At 40.7% G+C, this 16,886-nt stretch overlaps 2 protein-coding genes across 7 annotated transcripts in view; both read right to left on the bottom strand.

Moving 5' to 3' along the window:
- Nucleotides 1–744: 744 nt before the first annotated feature.
- Nucleotides 745–16,886, bottom strand: part of LOC123976315 (OX-2 membrane glycoprotein-like) — a 22,296-nt gene continuing 6,154 nt past the window's right edge. For 2 of the 6 annotated variants that reach the window (XR_006826334.1, XR_006826335.1), the window contains exon 9: nt 15,371–16,883. Coding sequence is in view for 4 of the 6 variants with exons in the window: in XM_046058394.1 (XP_045914350.1) it covers nt 998–1,124; nt 1,333–1,437; nt 1,525–1,587; nt 2,327–2,429; nt 2,536–2,574; nt 2,661–2,969; nt 3,259–3,597; nt 4,861–4,918 (1,143 nt within the window). In the remaining 2 variants the exon portion in view is untranslated. Of the gene's footprint in view, nt 1,125–1,332; nt 1,438–1,524; nt 1,588–2,326; nt 2,430–2,535; nt 2,575–2,660; nt 2,970–3,258; nt 3,598–4,183; nt 4,216–4,860; nt 4,963–15,370; nt 16,884–16,886 lie in introns of those variants that run through there. The other 4 variants (XM_046058394.1, XM_046058403.1, XM_046058389.1 and 1 more) reach the window with 4 other exon arrangements.
- On the bottom strand, nt 9,796–14,769 carry LOC123976341 (OX-2 membrane glycoprotein-like). The gene is made up of 6 exons (XM_046058437.1): nt 14,415–14,769; nt 11,171–11,479; nt 11,039–11,077; nt 10,842–10,941; nt 10,590–10,643; nt 9,796–10,326 (listed from the first exon to the last, which is right to left on the bottom strand). Exons 1-6 carry the CDS (start codon nt 14,767–14,769, stop codon nt 10,188–10,190), a joined length of 996 nt encoding a protein of 331 aa, XP_045914393.1. The 3' UTR covers nt 9,796–10,187.

The following is a 16,886-nucleotide window of genomic DNA, read 5'->3' as shown; positions in this document are numbered from 1 at the left end:
TCACAGATGAAAGCAGGTTCACACTGAGCACATGTGACAGACGTGACAGAGTCTGGAGACGCCGTGGAGAACGTTCTGCTGCCTGCAACATCATCCAGCATGACCGGTTTGGCGGTGGGTCAGTAATGGTGTGGGGTGGCATTTCTTTAGGGGGCCGCACAGCACTCCATGTGCTCGCCAGAGGTAGCCTGACTGCCATTAGGTACCGAGATGAGATCCTCAGACCCCTTGTGAGACCATATGCTGGTGCTGTTGGCCCTGGGTTCCTCCTAATGCAAGACAATGCTAGACCTCATGTGGCTGGAGTGTGTCAGCAGTTCCTACAAGAGGAAGGCATTGATGCTATGGACTGGCCCGCCCGTTCCCCAGACCTGAATCCAATTGAGCACATCTGGGACATCATGTCTCGCTCCATCCACCAACGCCACGTTGCACCACAGACTGTCCAGGAGTTGGCGGATGCTTTAGTCCAGGTCTGGGAGGAGATCCCTCAGGAGACCATCCGCCACCTCATCAGGAGCATGCCCAGGCGTTGTAGGGAGGTCATTACAGGCACATGGAGGCCACACACACTACTGAGCCTCATTTTGACTTGTTTTAAGGACATTACATCAAAGTTGGATCGGCCTGTAGTGTGGTTTTCCACTTTGATTTTGAGTGTGACTCCAAATCCAGACCTCCCATGGGTTGATAAATTTGATTTCTATTGATAATTTGTGATTTTGTTGTCAGTACATTCAACTATGTAAAGAAAGGAGTATTTAATGAGATTATTTCATTCATTCAGATCTAGGATGGGTTATTTTAGTGTTCCCTTTATTTTTTTGAGCAGTGTATAAAAAGATGGTTATAAAGGATAAGGTAAGTACAAAAAATGAACTGTGACAGATCTGTTCCTAGTGTTGTATTAAAAGATGGTTCTTATGCAGGACTTTCAGTGTCAGTCACTGTGGCACTGCAGCATTGTGGGTTATTCTGTGTAAGTAGTTGCCTTTAGTCAAAATAGCTTTCGCTGACACTTCACTGTTGAAGACGATGCTTTTGGGTTGTCGTTTTGTTGTTTCGCAGTAGACGTCCGCTGCCTCAGGTGCTTGTTCTCTGGCTGCATTAAAGGAGTTTTGTTCCTTCAGATAAAAACAAAACATTAGTCTGTTTCTGAATTGCTCTGAACAGAGTCATGGGTAAACATGCTGATTATGACACAATGATGGCTTCATGTATAAATAAAGATTAGTAGAAGAGGTATAGACACACTGCATGGTAGGACAATACATTCTATAATAAAGTAATTTAGTACAGTAATGTGTGCAAGTTACTATCTGTTGGAGACACCTTGCTGCAGGAGATGATGTTTTTGGGTTGTCACTCTTCTTTTCCCCAGTAGTCATCAATTGCTTATTCTGCTCGTTCACTTGCTGGATTAAAGGCGTTATGTTCCTTCAGACAGAAACAAGACTTCATTCATTTCATTAGTCAGAAGCAGCAACAAATATGTACAAGTGAAAAATGAATAAATGATCTTACTCATGAGTGGGTTTGATGATTTTTGCAGGTGTCTTGATCTCCTCGGAGTCTCTGTGTGACGGGCTGAAAGACAAGGGCGTCACTTTGTGTTGAAAAGTGGTGGGGACATTTAAGGGCTCATTAGGGGGGTGACGAAACACTTAGTCCACGAGATGTGATAATGCACAATATTGGCGTCATAAGAACAAGACAAGAAGATATTCCAATGCTAATTAGAAGAAATTCATTGAAGAAATAGGCTTTGAGTCCTCCCCCAGAAGATTTTGAGCATTAAAGTCTTAATTTCCTGCATTCTAGAGACATTTTCTGTCGGAAATGTCTTTATTCATATGAAGGGAAACAAAATTCACGTGGCTGGTGACAATTTAGAGTATTAAAATATTATCGAATATAAATAATGCTGTAATCAGCAGCTTGTTTTTTCAGCCTAAGTTACTTTTTTGGACAAGGCAGTTGCAGTTCATGTTTTCCTATTGTGCAAGTAAACCTTTCTCAGATTTTTTTTTGGTATTTAACATTTTTTGTTGCAAGATAAGTTTCAGAAAACTTTTAGCGAATGCTTTCAAAGTAGTGGGGACAAATTCAGCCATTTCAAAAAGTGGCGGGGACATGTCCCCAGCGTCTCCAGTGTAAATGACACCTATGCTGAAAGATATAAAATAAAAAGAGTAATTCTGAACAAACATTTCAGTTATTTATTTATGGGTTTTATCTGAAAAGATCTCCATCTATCATCACCACATTAACTGTGAGACACTGATATTACAACCAGACAGATGCTGAGTTGAAAGTTAAAAATTACCTGTTCTGATGTTTTTGTTTAAGCAGGTTGATTTTTATACCCACTACGATTACTACAGTAACACAAGACACTATCACGGACAACACAGCGACCAAAGTGAAATCTGTGAGAAAAAGAGGCCAATTAGTGACAAGAAACACTCAATGTTCACAAAGCAACTACAGTTCTAATGGTAATACTGACTAGAGCCCACCTAAAGGTTAACTTACTGAAATCCCTGTTGTCAGATTCAGACTGCTTATCAAAACCTTGAAAACCAAAACCAAAAGACATGAGCTATAAAGCTATAAAATTGATCAATCTGTAAGTGTGTAGCTTTGGAAGTGTTTCTCACCAGCAGCAGACGACTGTTTGACCTCAGGAATCATCACCAACACCTCTATCTGAGGAGCAGAGAGCACTCGCACTGCACATCCAACCTGTGTGCTGTTGTCATGGAGACGAGACAGCACAGCTGTAGTGGTGACAGCGACTGTACCGTTGGTGTTGGTGACTCCCACAGAGCTGTGGTTAGAAAAGTGGCCGTTGTGTGACAGGACACTTAGTGTTACTGTGGGAGCAGGTCGACCTGTGGCCGAGCAGGACACAAGTGCCTCTTCAGCAGAGTTTGATTCTCCAACATGTAGGACGGGTTCATGCAGCTCTGCAGACAAAGAAACATTTTAAAATATCACATGAAGTAAATGCTTCTCGTGGGAAGTATATAACAGGGCAGCATGTGTCACTTTTCATACCAGACGTTAAGCAAAATTTGACTTACTATGATGACAATTACATTTGACACAGTAAGTAAATATTGCATTTTGTTAAATACTTATTATGCCAAGTAAACATGTTTTGGGTAAAGTTGGAGTTGAACCAAACAGGTTAAAATCAGCAGCGGGAACAAGAATTAACGGACATGTCTCTAATATTACACAAAAGGTTCTTACCATAGAGATGGAGGCAGGTTGTACCTGTGAGAGCACCTTCAGGGTAGGTGTTAAACAAACAGCGGTAGCATCCTTCATCCTGCTCCGTCACCTTCCTGATAGCTATGGAGCTGTTCTGCAGTCCAGCAGCTTCAAACTCCATGTTTCCTTGAAAGGCAGCATTCACTCTTTGACCAAAATATTTGTTGTAGGTGGCAAGATTCTTCTCCCCCTCAGGTAACAGTTTCTGCCATGTGACCTGAAGAACATCTTTGGATTGCATCAGCTGACAGTTTAAGCAGGCTCTGTCTCCCACTGCTGCCATCACAGTGCGCTGTGTTTCTATCAGAGCTGTTAGACCTGCAGGAGAGGACAGTTTCAGAGATGGGGCTTCAACTGAACGTATATAAGTGCTCTAGAACAAGTAGCTATTAATTCTGTTTTATATAGCCTAATAATGCAAAACGATTTATTTAGTGTAATGCCTTGCTCTGAAAAAATAAATCCAAAAAGGTAAAATAATTGTGTGACTAGCACTATCATAAGACATTTGTTCTGGTCAAATTCTGCGGTGTGGCAATACGCAATAGACAGCTATCCCAACTCTTGTTGACATGATCAAATAATCAATGCAGCATAGCCTATATCCATCTGGCTAATTGATCTTGTCTTATTACTGACAGAATCAGAAACCAAGATAACATTTAGTTGTCTTCTTATTTACTTATAATAGTAAATGAAGTCCTTGCGCTGGGACACAGCCCCTGTTTCCCTTTGGGGGGCACTGGTCTGACAGATTTCGCTACACATTCACAGCTTATGTCAGGCTGCAACGTGGTGGAGATACCAGCACACTACAGACCTCTCTGTGTTGGTTTTAACCAACATAGGCTACTGTGTGTGTTAAGTTTAACCTCTACGCCACGGGGTAGGTCTATCAACGAACCTGTAAGGCTCATCTCTGGAGAAACAGCTGATGTGTAGCCTATTTGGTTTACTCTCGGGTTCTGCGGTTTGTGCGGGATCGGTTTCTATGGTAGGCTAATTCTATAGGCCTATAGTTTAGAAAAAATCATTCGGTTACATGAAAACGTACCTGCTGGTGTCCTGGTTATTAATTTTCATGTAAACGAAGCCTATGTTGTATTTTTACACTTCCTCTAGATTTGATTTGAAGTTCAAACTGGGTCTGTGCTGCTGATATTGATCGTAACGTTCTGCTGTAATAGCCTACCATTTTGAAGTTGGTGTACGTTTCAGATTTAACTATAAAACATGTAGCTTACTAAATCTCTCAGCTGTTTATTCTAACATCAGTGCGCACTTGCAGATATCCAGGGCATGTAAAATCCGCCTGTTGTTGTTGGTGATAAAAGGCTAGAATACTTAAGTCCAACTCAATGAAAAAGCCGGATTTGTTAAAGCATTTGTTTCTTTGCAAAATATATTAATTTGACCATTAAACAATGTGAAAGTATTTTAACCGCCAACTCGTAACGTCATTGCGCAACTACAACACACAGGAGTCACACAGCTGTAGCCTACTTTCAGTTATAGAAAAGGAATGGAAATAGACATATGACAAAGACGATATAAAACTTGGGACGCTGTCTTCTTTCTCACCTCTCTGAAAAACTCCAAACACACAAAGGAAATGTAGGATAACTGCCTGGTGAGACATCTTTGCTGCAGGCTGGATATGCCGCCAAATTTTTCAAAGTGAAATCTGTGACTGTGCGCAGGTGTCCAAAGGTACCTTCCAGCTACATTTTTGTTGTTAAAATAGCTGGTGCCACCTACTGTGCTGGAGTGTGCACAAAGCTCCCTATCCATTAGGACTGTGAGGAAAAACCCCTCCCTTTTAAAAATAAAACAAGGCTTATATGTTTTCTTTCCTCAAAGTTCCAAATCTTTAGTTCCTCATTTAACTTTTCTCTGTGTTTTATATTCTTGGCGGTGACTGTTATGGAAATAAAGTGAGTCAGGATCAGGTGTGATGAGACTTTTTAAAGAGACTCTGCAGATGAGATACAGTGCCAGCATACACCTGCAATGCCGAATCAGAATCACCTTTAATCTGCAGGTATGTGCACACATACGAGGAATCTGACTGAGGTTTTACATTTCTCTCAGTGTACATACACAAAACAAGCATAAACAAACAGGACAACAAACTCAACAAAATCTAAAGGACAGCATCTTTTGGTCCCTTTTATGTTTCTGTCTTTCCTTATACTGTCTGTAGGTTTTCCCTCTGAGGTCATCTTCAACTGGCCTTGACCTGAACAGCTAGCCTGTCTGATGTTTAAATTTTGAACTCCAAGGCCGAGAACTAGAGTTGGTTTGTCTGTGAACACACACTTTTGGGATCAGCTAATGACCCAGAGCCTGACCTGTAAATTAGCTATACCTCACTTGTTACCTGAGTTAAGCCCCCAAGAAATATCCTTTACAGTGACATGTTCAGTTGGTTCTTCTTTTTAAATATGTTTCCCCCGTATATACAGGGATTTGTTTAACCCTGTGAGTCCTAACTTCTGGGATCGACATAAACCTGACTGCTGTCTCTGTACAATGTACTGAATCCATCCATCCATCCTTTGTCAACCGCTTATCCTGCGTACAGGGTTTTGGGTGGGGCTGGAGCCAATCCCAGCTGACATTGGACGAAAGGCGGGGTACACCCTGGCAGGGCGCCAGTCCATCGCAGATGTACTCTGAATAGTCTTTCATATTTTTCATAGTATGAACTCTACAACTAGCAACATCCAGCGGTCATGTGGAGCAACTGATTCATCAAATTTGTGTAAAGTACGTGTTCATCATTGATTAATGACCGGTCGAGGCAGATGGCTGCATACCCTGAGCCATGGTTCTGCTAGAAGTTTCTGCCTCTTAAAAGGAAGTTTTTCCTTGCCTCTGTCGCCTACTGCGTACTCTTCTTGCTGTTGAAGGTGACAGCTTTGGTCTGTCTGTTGTTTAATTTTTCTCATGAGAAGTCTGTTGTCTGATCTGACTGTTCTGCTCATCTAAAGGTGTCTGGGCCCTTGAGGTAAGAAAAGACACTCACATTATTACATTAAAAAACATACATCCTTTTATACTAAATTACTCTGAACAGTTCAATACAGATGGTAGGTAGGAAAATATATTGAACACATAAAAGGGCAGAACATTTCAATCATAATAATAACAACAGTACGAAAGTGTCTTACTCATGAGCATCATTGATGCTTGTTTTCTCCGTGTCGTCGTTCTTCTAGTCCCTAGGTGACAGTATGAAGGTGTAGCAGGTCTAACGCTATCTATCATTTTTAATAAAGTTATGAAAATTAATATTTTAGGGAATATTAATTCATACCTCGAAACCAGGGCACCACCTAAAGATTTGCTTGTCTGCCCGAGGCTTTAGGTCCTTGACTATAGCTTGATAATTACACAAATTTCTGGTAATTCATTAGTTATTAATTGTTCGGTTATTCTGAAATGGCAAACTTCAGTCAATCAGTCAATCTCAAATCTGAGGGTAATTCCTCTGTACAGGGACCCCAGATTCTTAACAATACACACACACAAATCACTGATCAAGGTGAAATTTATTGACTAACTAAAGTACAACAGTGGGAGTAACTGTGAAATATTACAGGAGTAACAGTCAACATGAAACAAACCAGAAGGTAATGAACAGAATATGTAATAAGCCAAGATCAGTACACTATAGGCTCGATGGAATTTCAGTTTATATTGTAGAGGGAGAGGATTCTAAGAGAATGAGGGAACGAATGGTCGGAAATTACGTCGCAAATTTAGTATGAATAACCTAGGGGTTTCTTGACTATAGATGAGAGCCCAACTAGAGAACACCAACGAGTCACAGAGTGTAGTTTGTTTTGCCTTACTTTTGTCGCAATTCCCCGTAGCAAAGGCTCACTGCTGGTTGGCTCGTGGATGTTGTCCTGGCCAGACACCCCAGTGGCGTCTCGAGTTGAGTTCAAACCGGTGGGTTCGTTCCGGAGTCCTTTGCGGGAAAACACTTGCAGCAACGGGCGGCCAGCCCTGGCTTTGCACTGTGAGCTCGTTTGGTGTCGCTATAGCTCAGCGGAACACACTCCAGATTCTGTCGTTGGAAACGTGACTTTGTTCAACTCGAGGCGAGAAGTGTATGGGCTCCTGGGTCCAAAGTTGCTTAGAACGAATGGATGATGTTAAAACAACAAAATCAAATAAGATGTACATTTGCCGTAGGTTCACGAGGCCCCAGGAATGTAGGCTATTTAATGTTGTTTAAACAAGTCTTGGGAAAGTTTCATCCCAGGCAGCTCCAAACAAAAATCAAACAAATCTCCCGCTAAGAAAATTGGGGATTCAAGGACAGTAGCTTTCTCAGCTCGTCTGAAGGAAGTTTTAAGGTATGAAACGAAAAGAAAAGATCGGAATTTCAAAAGTAAAGGAAGTTCACAAAAGCGTAGTTACGGGAGGATACATGAGTGTTTAGTTTCAAGAGAGTTTTTTTTTTTTAAGAAGAGAGTGAGACAAAAGACAACAAGGCCTTTTATCTACTTTCCTTCTTTAGGACGTGGTGACGTCAATTTGGGTTTCTCTGGGGGAGTTACCTAAAAAGTGTTAACTTTTTAGTGGGATAAAGAAAATATATATGTTGCACGTATTTTCATTTAATCTCTCTCTCCACAATATTAACATTTGAAAAATACTTAGTTCTAAACATTTGGATAAAGACAAGCAAAACAAGACTAAACACTAGAGGGTTAATGGTTTCTTAATTGTTATATACTTAATAAAAGGCGTAACAAAGCCTAACTACATGTTTTCAGTGTAAACTTGATGGTTACATGTTTTAATTCAAGAGACAATTTAGATGTAAGCATGGCAGCAAACAATTCGTTTATACCATTACATGGTGATAGATATTTGGCGCTCATTGTCGGTGTAAGCAGAGTTTTAAACGCTTGTGTGTTATACCTTTTCTGTCCCCATGGTGGAGCTCAGGTTGTATGAGAAAACAGTAGACATTCAACTTTGAGATTCACCACTTTAACTAGGAAATGGGAAGCTGGTTATACACACGAGCGTGCGGATGATTGTTTTAATAAGAAAAAGCAGAGCATTAAATTGTGATGAACGTTCAGGAACATAACACACAGGTTAGTTATCCAGGGATAAAAAGAGATGAAAACAATACTACTAACTCATATAGACACTACACCACAAATACAGTAAATCTGTCAGGTGAGATGTCCAATGAGCAATAAATAACATTAGTAACAAACATTGAAGATTAAAGGCAAAATTACCAACACAAATTAATATGCAAGAAAATATATAGGCTATTATGTCTATAATGAAATGTATTATATGCCTTTTATATACACTCACCTAAAGAATTATTAGGAACACCTGTTCAATTTCTCATTAATGCAATTATCTAATCAACCAATCACATGGCAGTTGCTTCAATGCATTTAGGGGTGTGGTCCTGGTCAAGACAATCTCCTGAACTCCAAACTGAATGTCAGAATGGGAAAGAAAGGTGATTTAAGCTATTTTGAGCGTGGCATGGTTGTTGGTGCCAGACGGGCCAGTCTGAGTATTTCACAATCTGCTCAGTTACTGGGATTTTCACGCACAACCATTTCTAGGGTTTACAAAGAATGGTGTGAAAAGGGAAAAACACCCAGTATGCTGCAGTCCTGTGGGCGAAAATGCCTTGTTGATGCTAGAGGTCAGAGGAGAATGGGCCGACTGATTCAAGCTGATAGAAGAGCAACTTTGACTGAAATAACCACCTGTTACAACCGAGGTATGCAGCAAAGCATTTGTGAAGCCACAACACGCACAACCTTGAGGCGGATGGGCTACAACAGCAGAAGACCCCACCGGGTACCACTCATCTCCTCTACAAATAGGAAAAAGAGGCTACAATTTGCAAGAGCTCACCAAAATTGGACAGTTGAAGACTGGAAAAATATTGCCTGGTCTGATGAGTCTTGATTTCTGTTGAGACATTCAGATGGTAGAGTCAGAATTTGGCGTTAACAGAATGAGAACATGGATCCATCGTGCCTTGTTACCACTGTGCAGGCTGGTGGTGGTGGTGTAATGGTGTGGGGGATGTTTTCTTGGCACACTTTAGGCCCCTCAGTACCAGTTGGGCATCGTTTAAATGCCACAGCCTACCTGAGCTTTGTTTCTGACCATGTCCATCCCTTTACGGCCACCATGTACCCATCCTCTGATGGCTACTTCCAGCAGGATAATGCACCATGTCACAAAGCTCAAATCATTTCAAATTGGTTTCTTGAACATGACAAAGAGTTCACTGTACTAAAATGGCCCCCACAGTCACCAGATCTCAACCCAATAGAGCATCTTTGGGATGTGGTGGAACGGGAGCTTCGTGCCCTGGATGTGCATCCCACAAATCTCCGTCAACTGCAAGATGCTATCCTATCAATATGGGCCAAAGTTTCTAAAGGATGCTTTCAGCACCTTGTTGAATCAATGCCACGTAAAATTAAGGCAGTTCTGAAGGTGAAAGGGGGTCAAACACAGTATTAGTATGGTGTTCCTAATAATCCTTTAGGTTAGTGTATATAGCCTACAGTAGTTGTGCTCATTTTAGAATAAAAAATTACCCAATTGCTTCACATGTCAACTTTACTGATCACTTCATGGAGTACTGAGGATTACTTGTGCTCTTCTTCTGTGTGCTACTGTGTTTAGGATTGGTACACGCAAATTTAAGCCACATTTCTATGTTCTCCCACAAAGCCCACAAAGTGGTTCTATCTACCAGTCTAGGACATTACTGCCTCCAATATCTTTCTATCACCAAAACATTGGTTGTTATGCTATTAATGTGTTGCTTGAACTAAACCTTTTATGTTGCAGTCCCTGTAACTCTGAAAAAACTACCGTTTCAGTCTTGTGGGTTATTCTGAGTCACTATATTGTTGACATTGGTCAAAACAAAGTCTTCTTGCTATTGAAGGTGATGTCTTTGGGTTGACACTTGTTAGATTTTTCTCAGGTGTCAGCTGTATCTGCTCATTATCTTGCTCTTCTTTAGTTCTTCAGATAAAAAGAAAACATTAGTCAGTCTCTAAATCACTCTGAACAACAGTTATGTTGATAAACATCCTGACATTGAATACATAATGGCCCAAAGAGCATCACAGCTCGCTTCATGAATAAATAATAAAAAATTCGTTAGGGAGGTACAAGTGCATGTTGGTAGGTAGGAAAGTGAAAGCTTAAACAGAGTGAAGACAGATGAAATCATGTTGCAATAGAAGCAATACATATGTAATTGAAATATGAACAAACTGTCTTACTTATGAGTGTGTCCGATTGTAGTTTGAGGCATATCAAGTTCCCGTTGTGACAGACTGAAGGATTTAAGAAAGGTCAATTCTAAACATTTATAAATTATTCATGTAGAGGTTTTGTCTGAAAACATCTTAATCAATCATCATCTCATTAACTGTGGGACACTGATATTACAACAAGACACATGTTGAATTGAAAGATGTTTTGGTTTAAACAGCAACACAAACACAGAACACTACCACCAAGTTAAAAATTACCGGTTCTGATGTTTTTGTTTAAGCAGGGCGGTGATTTTTATTCCCACTACGATGACTACACAGGACACTACCACCAACACCACAATGATCCAAGTCAAATCTGTGAGAAAAGAGAAGATGAGTGACATGAAACACTCAAAATTCACAAAGCAACTACAGATCCAAGGGTAATGACATGAGACTAAAGATTAACTTACTGAAACCAATGTTACCAGATCGAGGTTTCTCATCAGAACCTGCAAGATAAAAAAACTAAAAGGCATGAGCGATAAAGTATAAAGGTATTAAGTATCAATCTTTAAGTGTGTAGCTTTGAAAGTGTTTCTCACCAGCAGCAGACGACTGTTTGACCTCAGGAATCATCACCAACACCTCTATCTGAGGAGCAGAGAGCACTCGCACTGCACATCCAACCTGTGTGCTGTTGTCATGGAGATGAGACAGCACAGCTGTAGTGGTGACAGTGACTGTACCATTGGTGTTGGTGACTCCCACAGAGCTGTGGTTAGCAAAGTGGCCGTTGTGTGGCAGGACACTTAGTGTTACTGTGGGAGCAGGTCGACCTGTGGCCGAGCAGGACACAAGTGCCTCTTTAGCAGAGTTTGATTCTCCAACATGTAGGACGGGTTCATGCAGCTCTGCAGAGAAAACACATGAAGTCGTTACAAAGACATCAGCTGGTGAATGGATTCTTTAAAGTCCAGTATGGGACAAACTCAGAGAATGCTTCATCACTATGTTGAATATGTACGAAGAGAAGGTCAAGAAGTAGTAGTACTTGTCTGGTTAGAAGTAAGAAGAGACGTGAAATTTGGACAAATGGAGGACCACACCTATTATTTATTAGCATGAACCGTGCGAAACTGTAAGGATTTTTTTTTTTTCCTGCAAAGTAAGCTCATTTTGGGGGCCTAAACATGCTTGAAAAGTCACCAAACTTTGCACACATGTCAGAAGTGGTGAAAAATTTCATATTTCGTGTTTCGCGCATGGCTGTGGCAAAATGGCTCGCTAGCGCCACCTACAAAATTGGAAAATATTTGCCCCTCGTCCACGTTCAACCTACATGCACGAAATTTTCTAGGGACATGTATCATATCAAGACGCACAAAAAAGCCTCAAGAACCCATACCCTAAACTCAACAGGAAGTCAGCCATTTTGAATTTTATGGTCATTTTTGGATGATTTACACACTCCATACGAATTCCTCCAAGGCAGTCCGATCGACTTAAAATTTCTGCTGTGCCTTCTAAAGGCAATGGGCGTGTCCGTGGCGTCAATGATTCGCCATGAAACAGGAAGTTATTATAAATTCAGGGTACATGCTCACATCTACACCAAACTGTACACGTAGGATGAGAGTCCCGCCCTGAACACATGTACATGCCGACATTCACCCACAGTCATAGCCCCACCTGCTGGCAACAGGAAGTGACCTTTAACAAAGCAGCCCCCGCGGCACGTTTGACCTACATGTATGTAATTTCTGTGGCACATGTATCATGTGCAGACGTACCAAAAAGCCTCTTGGAGCGATGCCCTAAACCCAACAGCCATTTTGAATTTTACGGCAACTTTTGGATGATTAACACACTCCATACTTTAACGAACTCCTCCTAGGGATTTAGTCGGACCGACTTCAAATTTCTGCTGTGCCTTCTAAAGGCATCGACGATGAAAAGTTGTGCTATTTGTGAGTTTTCGTCAATGGGCGTGTCCGTGGCGTGGCGTCAAAGATCAACTCTTCGCCATGACACAGGAAGTTGTTGTAACTTCAGTGTACATGCTCACATCTGCACAAAACTTCACATGCTTGATATTTGTCCCGCCCCGAACACATCTATATGCCAATATTCAATTCTAGTCATAGCGCCAAGTGCTATGTAGCGCCACAAAGGGGACACAGGAAGTGACGTATAACGCCTGCATGCAGCGTCTGAAATACGTAGAAAATTCACAGCCGCACCGTCAGAGCTCCAGAATATGCAAAGCGGCCGCCTCACAACCCGACACGCTACACGTGCAGGGGCCCACCCAACGCTGCTTGCAGCTTTCATTATATCTGATGTTACTGGATTAATATTCTGCTGCATTCATATGCATGTTGCATTTTACTGCTGTAGATGTTGAAGATTAACCTAATATATTGTTGGGTAGAATGCACATTTCTCCCTGTAAAGTCCAGATATCCAAATTTAATTTAAAATCCTTCCTAGATTCAGCTGTGGAACCAGGTCCAAGTCCACTTTCTTTGTGTTTTCCCCTTCCCTTTTTCCATTCTCTCTCGGTTTTGTGTGTGCCTATGTGGACGTGCTTATGTTTCTGTCTCCTGGCTACCTGCTGACTCACACCTGTTCCTCATCAGCAGATCATCAGCTGTAGTATATATACTCTTTCGTTCTTTAATCACTCATTGCCACATACTTCAGTCAGCTACCATCGGTCATGCCTCTCTTGTTTGTGTTTGTGGTTCTTCTTTTGGATGTTTCCAGTGAATAACACCTGCTCCATTGTGCTCCAAGACCACGCTCACCTGCCTGCTTGTTGAAACCCATCGTTGCTGTTTCGACACCAACAAACCACAACCCAGAACCTGCCATCTTGATTCGCTCCAGCCACTGCTTGCCACTCTCCACCACACCGTCCCATTACACCCAGCTTGTGCCATCTCCATTCCCTGCTCACAAAAACATCTTTTATACTTCACAGCCTCCTGAGTCTTTAGTCTGCTTTTAAGCTTTTTGGTTTCCCTGCAGAAGCCACAAAATCACCAGAAATGTTGGTTTAATCTTAATTAGTTGCCCTTCACATGTCTCAGTCAGGTCTTTTATTGAGTGAAAATCCAGTAAAGAAAATTCAACAATCTTCAAGCAGTAGATGACGAGCCTCCCAACTTGGTTTCCAGGAACCTGGATCTGCATTGCCACTGAACTCAAATGAAGTTGACTTAGACCAAAATTCCTCTATAGTCTTCAGACACCGACTTGGATACCACTTAAGGACAATTACACTTTGGTGTGGGTCCAGTTATGATTTTTCACATGATTGTAAATGTGATGTCAGTTGCATTGCTATTCATGCTATTAAAAGTTAGTTAACTGAATTGACTTGTGATGTGTCTATAGTTGGTGCACTCCAATCTTAGCTCCTTCCGAACCAACAGTGAGGTGTACTCACCCAGTAGAGGATTACACTGCTATAAGCCTAGACTGCTGGGAGCCTTCCCATGATGCACTGAGCTCCTCCTCTCCCTCTGTATGCATTCTTATCCCATTAATGTATCTTACTGACTCGACTTCTTCCCTCTTTCTGATAGTCTTGTGCTTCTTCATCCATTTCTCTCCCCTCTCCTTCTCTATCTGCAGGTGTTTCTGCATCTGGAGCAGGTGACTCTGGAAATTTATATTTGTATTGTTACCACTATTATTACTAATAATTGACATCTCTGTGTGGAACTTGCATTGCGCTACTGTGGGTTCTCTTTCCTCCTGCCCTACATTAAAAGTGTAATGAGCTAACCCTGTTTGAATTGGTGCTGTATAAATAAAATTCAATTGAATAAAGCTTCTTACCATAGAGTTTGAGGCAGGTTGTACCTGTGAGAGCACCATCAGGGTAGGTGTTAAACAAACAGCGGTAGCATCCTTCATCCTGCTCCGTCACCTTCCTGATAGCTATGGAGCTGTTCTGCAGTCCAGCCGCTTCAAACTCCATGTTTCCTTGAAAGGCTGCGTTCACTCTTTGACCAAAATATTTATTGTATGTGGCAAGATTCTTCTCCCCCTCAGGTAACAGTTTCTGCCACGTGACCTGAAGAACATCTTTAGTTTGCGTCAGCAGACAGCCGAGATGAGCCTCTCCTCCCACTGCTGCCATCACAGTCTGCTGTGTTTCTAGCAGAGCTGTTAGACCTGCTGGAGAAGACATGACATTTTGGTTGGTGTGTAAAAGACCAGAATATGTGAGTCCAACATGGTGATAAAGTTGGATTTGTTAAAACATCTTTTCTTTGTGAAATATGATAAACATGAATTTAACGAATAACCAAGGCAAAAGGATATTTAAAAGTATTTACAGAAAACTTTATTGTAGTTGCGTAACTAAGAACATGCACACACACACACATCACACAGCTTTGCTTTCAGAAAATAAACTTTATATATATATAAACTTGGGAAACTGTTTCTCACCTCTCTGAAAGACTCCTAACGCACAAAGGAAATGGATAACTGCACGGTGAGCCATCTTTATTGCATCGTGTCTCTACCAACTCTACGGCAGGTGTCCTGCAGGCATTTGGTGATTTGCTTATTTAACAGGCGGGGGAGCGGAATGGAAAACTGCCTCATGGACCGATAAGGGAGAAACATGTGGAATTACAAATACATTTTCTGTCTCTCAGTACACTGAATGAGACTTTTTCACATGAATAAATAGCATACAATTCTGGTGAAATAAATCTGTTTTCAGCTTTATGATTAAAATGTAATATTTATATCTGACAGTTGAAAGAGACATGAGACAGAGGTAAAATGCAAAGCACAAGCGTGGCATTTATTGGCTTTCACACAGACACCAACCAACCGACACTGAAAACAACTAGCTGCCAGCTCCCAGCTGTAGGAAACTAGGTGGACAAAACCACTTATGTGGGACCCCAACCATATGAAATTATACATATTTACACAAAACCAGCACCATACAAAAACATTTCACAGTCTCATTTAAGTTTACATGATGAAACTAAGCTATACTGCATGTGTAGTTTGAGAGATTATTGGGGTTTACAGATATTTGCAGTATTTAAAATATAACTAAGATAACATTATCCTATTTTACAACTTAAACATGTCAATGCAATTTTGTCCTTGATTGCAGACACAGTCTAATCTTTTAACGATCACAAAGATCTCAACACCTTTCTGTTGATATACCACACACATTTTCATGATGTTACTACTGTTAATACTGTTTAAGATTATTTATGTTCAGTTGTTCTATATTCACATGTTTAGCATAATTTAGATCATTAGATGACAAATTACAAAAACACACACACACACACACACACACACACACACACACACAAAAAAAAAACTTATACTGTGTATATCAAGTCACAAGAAAGCTAACAGAGCACTCACTGGTATGTGCAGCATAATGGTGTGATCACAATTTAAAATTGTATAAAAAAAATTACTAATTGAAAACAATAAATTGTAGTAATTGTTCTCTCACTTGTTGAACAAAGAGGTAATGGAGGTCCAATGTCCACAGTGTAATCTTTAACTTCTCTTACAAATGTTCAACATTTAGTCTCCAAAGCTTTGATGCAGTTTTGTTCAGGTGCGACATTCTGGCACTTCTTCAGTCTTTTGGGTTGTTTTAAAGTATAATGTTCATTTAATAGTATACTGTTTGTATATTGTTAATGTAATGTTAAAAGTAATTAGGGATGTATCAGTGCACTTTAAGAAATCTTCAGTGACAAAATATTGTTAGGTCCTGAAATATTTGGACAGTGACACATTAGACAAATTAACATAATCATAAATGAAATGTTCATTTTAAATACATTGTTGAGAATCCTTTTACAGGCTTGAAGTCTGGAACATGCTTTTCCAGGTCTTTTCTGCAGCTGTCTTCAGTTGTTATATGTTCATGGGTATTTCTGCCTTATGTTTTGTCTTTAACAAATGAAATGCACACTCGATTGGGTTGAGAATAGAGTTGCAGAATATTTGTTTTTGACCATGGAAAGAATCCTATTATCATCCACCACTGTTATCCTCTGTGGACACCCAGCCGTTTTTGTGTTGCTGAGCTCACTAGTGCATTCTTTTTTTCTCAGAATGTACAAAAACGTTGATTTTGCTAATACCTACTTACTTAATTACTGCTATCTTGCTGATGGATTTTTTCCTTTTTTGTGCAGCCTAAAGATGGCTTGTTTCACTCCTTTCAGCTCCTTTGACCGCAGGTTCACAGCAAGCGCTTCCATATGCGAATGCCACACCTGAAATAAACTTCACTCCTTTTACCTG

The sequence above is a fragment of the Micropterus dolomieu genome, linkage group LG01 (genome assembly GCF_021292245.1).
Source record: "Micropterus dolomieu isolate WLL.071019.BEF.003 ecotype Adirondacks linkage group LG01, ASM2129224v1, whole genome shotgun sequence".
In the NCBI taxonomy this organism is placed as follows: domain Eukaryota; kingdom Metazoa; phylum Chordata; class Actinopteri; order Centrarchiformes; family Centrarchidae; genus Micropterus; species Micropterus dolomieu.
This window is presented reverse-complemented; position numbering and strand designations above follow the sequence as displayed.

What these genes read in the sequence shown, in the direction of transcription:
- LOC123976341 (XM_046058437.1), bottom strand. Translation starts at nt 14,769, where the DNA reads ATGTCTTCTCCAGCAGGTCTAACAGCTCTGCTAGAAACACAGCAGACT. An exon ending in AACCTGCCTCAAACTCTATG is followed by an intron (nt 11,480 to 14,414) that starts GTAAGAAGCTTT and finishes TTTTCTCTGCAG; the next exon opens with AGCTGCATGAACCCGTCCTA. An exon ending in CAAACAGTCGTCTGCTGCTG is followed by an intron (nt 11,078 to 11,170) that starts GTGAGAAACACT and finishes TTTATCTTGCAG; the next exon opens with GTTCTGATGAGAAACCTCGA.